The sequence below is a fragment of the Abrus precatorius genome, unplaced genomic scaffold (genome assembly GCF_003935025.1).
Source record: "Abrus precatorius isolate BTA unplaced genomic scaffold, Abrus_2018 Scaffold10, whole genome shotgun sequence".
Classification (NCBI taxonomy): Eukaryota; Viridiplantae; Streptophyta; class Magnoliopsida; order Fabales; family Fabaceae; genus Abrus; species Abrus precatorius.
The window spans coordinates 32,012,200-32,018,603 of record NW_020874292.1 but is presented as its reverse complement, the minus strand read 5'-3'; the positions used below and the strand labels follow the sequence as shown (position 1 = coordinate 32,018,603).

Below are 6,404 nucleotides of genomic sequence, written 5' to 3'. Positions count from 1 at the left end.
TGTTTAAAGGACGTCTTCTTTCTTTTATAAAAAAATTAAATAAAAGTATGATTATATCATATTTTAAAAATAACTATTTAAGAATAAAATTTAAAAATGTTAAGAAATAAACATTTTTGTTCATAAATAAATTAATGATAATTTAATTTTATCACAATATATTTATATGTATATATATATATATATATATATATATATCATAAATTATAATATTTTAAATATACATCTTATAATACTTTTTATTTTATAGTCTTTTATTGTGATTACATGTGGAGGATAAAATTGTTATTAAAATTTTAATTTTTTTTATAATTTCAATTAAATAAAAATCAATATGCATATAGCATAGTTTGATTATATATACAGAAGTTTATAAAAATTTAAACTTTAATTTTTATAAATTATTTTGACATATTTTGACGATCGAGAGAACAAACTATAAAAAATTTAAAAGACTAAAACATGACAATTTTACGTTTAAAATGGCTAAATGATAATTTTCGTACAATTCCAACTTTAATATCTATAATTATTTTTCCAACAATATTATTACCTCCATTGCAGGTAAATATTTAATTGTCTCATTTTAAAATTTGAAAAAGATGCAACTTAAATCATCCCTCCAAATTTAATCATTAAAAGTCACTAAATATAATTAAAAGCATTCAACCATTATTGATTAATGAAAATAAATAAAAAGTTCAACGTTGAAAAAATGAAATGAATAGAATTTCTCATTTTGAAATTCAAATGAATTTAGACAATCATTGTCCATAGATAAAAGTAACGCTCACTCGCCACGTAATCAATACTAACTATTTTTGGATGACGTGTCACAATCTGGTTGGATTCTGAAGCTCGAGAAAACGGCTCGTTTCCCTCCCAAAACTGAATTCGATTCGCACACTTTGCTCCATCCTACTGTCATAAACCCCTCTCTTCTTCACTTTTCAAATCGCATTCCCAATTTCCAAATCCCTAAAAGAATTCCCAATTGTTCTTCTTCGTGTTGAGTCTCTTAAGGTCTGTTTTTTTCTGCATTTTTTTGTTTGTTTCGGAGAAAACAAAGGGAAAGAAAAAAAAAACTCATTTTTAGTTTGAAATAATGGGATTTGAGCATTTTCAAATTTACTGAAAATTTTGATTTTTGGTATTTTGAAGAATAGATGAATATTATAGGATGATAAGAAAAATCGTTCCTTTTGCTGTAGCAAATGACTCCTATTCTATAAGGAAACCTTTATTCACTGATCATGCACTACATCTTCCATCAAAGAGATATATACTTGCTGAACAGAGAAAGTACATGATGACGCTCATACATTACATCATTTGTGCTACCTGCAATAAATTTCAAGTGTGTCATACTTATGTTCATTCTATAATAGAAGCGGGAACCATTGATTTATTGATCATGCATTGCATTTTCTTTGTCATTTTGTTTTGTTTCTGGTTCCCCCCAGAGTTTTAAGCTTAGATTTAATGGGAAATTTCAATGTTTGATTTTATTTAAGTAGGGAAGGGTTTCACAATTTCTTATCATCATTTTGTTTGCAGCGTACTTGTTCCTATGTTGAGCAACCGAAGCAGTCAGTTTTTTCATCAAGAAACAACGTGTGATTTGTTGCTGAAAGAACTACAGGTTGTGAAGAATCACTCTTTTTTATCATGTTCTCTTCCTTCACGATAACTTATTTGTGCTTCTTCTTTTAGAGGACCATATAAATAGATTAACACTTTATTTTTGGTTTGCTTGGTCCTTGGGTGTTGAATGTAAGATAATATGGGATGAACTTGGAGAGTCTGGTTCTCAAAGGGATGCAATGTTGCTGGAAATAGAACAGAAGTGTCTGGAGTTGTATAGAAAAAAAGTGGATGAAGCCAAACAGTGTAGAGCACAAATTCAGCAAGAGATTGCTGATTATGAAGCAGAAATTGCTGGCATTTGTGCGGCTATAGGTGAACACCCGTTTTATGTAAGTGTTGTTGGCACTAAAGAATTTATTGTATTAGCCATTTTCTTGGCCACTGGGAAATCTTATAATTGACAAGCTTGTATCGGTGTGTTCTCAGTTGGAGCCAAAGTCTGGTACAAGCTTGAAGAAAGAACGTGAAACTGTTGTTTCTCAACTTGAGGAGATGCACAAGCTGAAAACAGAAAGGAAGAAACAGTTTTTAGAAGTCTTATGTCAGTTACAGAATATTTCCAGTGAGCTTCATGGCTCTGTGGAGGTTAATGCATATTTAGATGAGAACAACTTGTCTTTGAAAAGACTAGAAGAATTACAGAAGCAGTTACTTCAATTTCAAAATGAAAAGGTAATTTCTGCCTTTACTTTTATTATATTTGTTGCCTGAAATTTTGATAGACAGAAAAGTATATTGTTCATGATGTGTTTAGGAAATGCTCCAATGCAGTGTGACTATTGTTAATGCACGAGTAGATTTAGGTGAAAGAGTCATATTTTGTTTTCTTCCAAACGTATTCTTACCCTAAGAAAGAATAATTTTGAAATGTTAATTTCTGTGTTTTTCTCTTAAATTACTGCAGGCCAGTCGACTGAAGCAGGTATCTGACCAATTGAACACTCTTAACTCGTTGTGCTTGGTCCTTGGTTTGAATTTCAAAGACAAAATTTGTGAGATTTGCCCCACTATGACTAATTCCACTGTGACAAAAGATGTAAGTGACAATACAATTAAGAATTGGACTTCTGAAATACAAAGTTTAAGAGAGGTTAAAATACAGAGAATGCAGAAGGTCAGTGTTCTTGCTCTTGTCCTTCATCCTGTCAAATACCAGTTTTATTTCGAGTGGCCTTTCTCACTTTTTCAAGCTGTATCAGCTTAAAGGTTTTGCAGCTGCACTATTAGAGATGTGGGATTTGATGGATACACCAATTGAGGAACAGCAGAAATTTCACAACGTCACCAGTAAAATTGCTGCTTTGGAATCTGAATTTACTGAGTCTAACATGCTCTCAATTGACTCCATTATCTATGTGAGTTTTTTACTTGTTTGTCTTTGATTATAGCCTTGATTCTGTTTTTCTTTCCTTTCAAATAAATTGTTTCAATTGTATTGTAGTTTGCATTATTTATTTTTAATTAACCGTACGAGTGTTTCTCCTTGCAGGTTGAGAGAGAAGTTAAAAGGCTTCAACTACTTAAATCAACGAAAATGAAAGAACTTGTACTGCGAAAGAAATTGGAGTTGGAGGAAATATGCAGAAAAACACATCTGACTATACAAACAGTTTTTCCAAGCGAACATTCAATTGAATTAGACTCCGGTAAAATTTCCCATAAGTTTTTGAAGATTTCTTAGTTATTCTTCATTTTTTGCATAATGGTCTCACAGTTGGTGCAATCTTACTTCATATCCTTTAAGGAACCAATGCATACGCCAGTCATGAACAATGATATGGCTATTAATTTAAATTTCTTCCTTTCTATCATCTGCTACAGGGGATTGCTGGAAACTTTTTGTTTCTTAATTATTTACCAGTTTGTTGTTGTTTATCAAAATGTGCGATGAATGTCATTATTTGTCCTGTCATCCAATTTGACAATCATTCTGCAGATTCTGTAAACCATGAAAACCTGTTGGAACAAATTGAGCTCCAAATTACCAAGATAAAAGAAGAAGCCCTTGGCAGGAAAGAAATCCTTGAAAAGGTTGAGAAGTGGTTGGCTGCTAGTCAAGAAGAAAGTTGGCTGGAGGAGTACAACAGGGTGAAGCAGTGCTGCTATTGACAATAATGAATATTTCCTTATTTTATTTTTGTCTTGCTTTATTTTTTTATTTACTTTGGTTTTTTTCAGGATGATAATCGTTATAATGCTGGACGAGGTGCACATCTTGCCTTAAAACGTGCTGAGAAGGCTCGTGCTTTATTGAGTAAACTTCCTGGCAAGTATCTCTCTACTCATCATAATTAGTTCTTCAGCAATACTATCATTTTGCAGTGGCTTCCCGCTTTTGCTATTAGGTTCTTGTCTTACAATAAGCTAAAATTTGGGCTAAGAGCCAAATTGGATAAACTTTCTAACAAGTATATTAGGTAAAGAAAATAAGATGAATTAAAAAAGTAAAATGAATGAAACTTTTTTTAAAAATCTACTTTTGGAAAAGATAAGTGCGAGAGCTTCTAAAACTGTTGTTGAGGTGCTTTAAGTTTTAACATTTGGGAGAAATTTAATTATTTTACCTAGATCCATTTGATTTTCTTCTCCTACATGTTGAGAAATTTATTCAAACTGCACTCAGATGTTGGCATATAACATGTTGAAGTCAGCTATTTAATTGTATGTGGTCGTTTGCATATCTTTAACTGTGTAGTTTTTTGAGTATTAATTTAGTGTTCAGTTAAGGAGTACGATGCATCAAGAGCAGTATATAGTGTCTGAATTATGGGCCTCGTCCTCAGTTTCCCCTTTGTTTTAATTTGTATGTTATTGAAACAGGCATGGTAGAGGCAATAATTTTAAAAGTTAAAGCTTGGGAGAAAGAAAGAGGATGCGAGTTTTCGTATGGAGGAGTAAGTTTCTAAACAAAATTATTAATGCAACCTTTTATATTCAGTGTCAAATTTGAAGACTTGTGTTATTTAATAATTTTTTATAAAATATAAAAATAACCAATATAACTATTAAATTATCTGATATTATTTTTATTATCACATGAACTATATTAAATTTCACATAAATTAGATATTTGTAGATATATTGTCTAAAATTTGATATTTACTTATATTTTAAAAATATATTATCATTAAAATAAAATAATGAGATAAAGTATCCATTAATTTTATTCTTAGATGAAATTTTATAAAATTGTTCTACTTAATAATAACCTTCAAATTTTCACAAATGGATTCTTACATTTTATGTATTAGCCTGTTAAATTATATGAAATTTTACTGAGGTAGACTTCCTCTTTGAAATCTAAGTAAGTAGTATTATCACTTTTGGCATGTAAGTTCAATATAATTTACCTGATTCATCTCATATATTTTCTTGCATTTTGTTTTCATGGATGTGTTCAGAGCCGGCTACTTTCCATGCTTGAAGATTACAGCTCCTTGAGGCAGGAGAAAGAGAATGAAAGGCAAAGGCAGAGGGTATGAACTATTAAGTACATTATTGTAATCGAATATGTAACAGATGATGCAGAATACTGAGAGCATGTTTGTTTTTATTTTTTAAAAATTTTTCTCTTTTTAAAAAAAATTATAATTTTTTATTTTTAAAAAGAAAAAAACTCTTATTTAAAATGGAAACAATTCTCTGAGACATTTTGCTTGTTTCTACGCATTATCTATAATTCAATTTCGTTTGCTTCATGCCAATTTTAGGATCAAAAGAGAATTCAGGGGCAGCTGATGGCAGAGCATGAAACACTATTTGGCTCAAAACCCAGCCCGTCTAAAAGTGGGAGAAGAGCTTCCAGATGTTCAACAGGAGTTCCAAGTATCAGAAAATTGTCCATTGGTGGGGCATTGCTTCAGGATCCAAGACAAGCCACTCTTATTCAACAATCTACTAAAAAGGGTAACATTACCAATCAGAAAGGCTCTACCCTTCGCAACAAGAATATTTGCCATTCAACTAAATCCTCAGGTTTTTAATTTTTTTCTCTTGAGCCTATGTATTATCAAGTGAATAATTTTTGTAGAGTTTAAATGCTAATGTCAATGGAAACTTACGCAGGAAAAGGTAACTGTAAAGTTATTGGTCATTCAGTGAAGACTGCATGCAGTGCAGAAAGGGGTGTTGAAATTCAGTCACCATTGACTAGGAAGCCCCTCTCTCCTCTTTCTCCTACACTCCTGTCTAAAGCCAACATATCGAACTTTCTAGAAGACCAAAGAAAATTACAGAATGTAGCAACACAAGCAAAACAGCACAAAAATCAAATGGTAACAGGAACTCCACCTTCCAGGCCATATATAGCTGGTGATGAAGAAAACATGACACCAAAGAATCTTGGACTTCCAGTGCCTCCCACTCCTTTAACTTCAGTCCCTATGTTGACTGCCACTACACCAGATAGTGTGTATTCTGGTTGCACTGCTGCTTCAAGGACTAGTCAATCATTTGAGTATTCATTTGAGGAGGTCAGAGCTGGTTTTACCCTTCCTAAAACCTATGCTCAATGATTCTCAGTTTGGTGAAGAAGTTCAATCAACAAAAACAGCTAGAGTGCTGATCAGTTTTCTGCTTTTCAAAATGCTATAACAAAATTGTTAACTCTGTTGTATTTTGGTTGAAACTTGTCCAATTTTAGAGCACATCATAATGGCTTTCACTGTGATGTGATCCACCGAATTAATACTTTGATTCAATCCAAAATAACAGGTGAATGAGGCTCTCTTTTTTGGGCCACAATGGATAATAGATTG

General features: G+C 31.9%; 1 protein-coding gene across 1 annotated transcript; it reads left to right on the top strand.

Moving 5' to 3' along the window:
* Positions 1–1,570: 1,570 nt before the first annotated feature.
* Positions 1,571–6,161, top strand: LOC113852298 (65-kDa microtubule-associated protein 3-like). The gene is made up of 12 exons (XM_027482533.1): positions 1,571–1,642; positions 1,779–1,976; positions 2,074–2,319; positions 2,552–2,761; positions 2,847–3,002; positions 3,137–3,293; positions 3,584–3,735; positions 3,826–3,913; positions 4,468–4,541; positions 5,049–5,123; positions 5,358–5,553; positions 5,713–6,161. Exons 1-12 carry the CDS (start codon positions 1,571–1,573, stop codon positions 6,159–6,161), a joined length of 2,073 nt encoding a protein of 690 aa, XP_027338334.1.
* Positions 6,162–6,404: the final 243 nt, after the last annotated feature.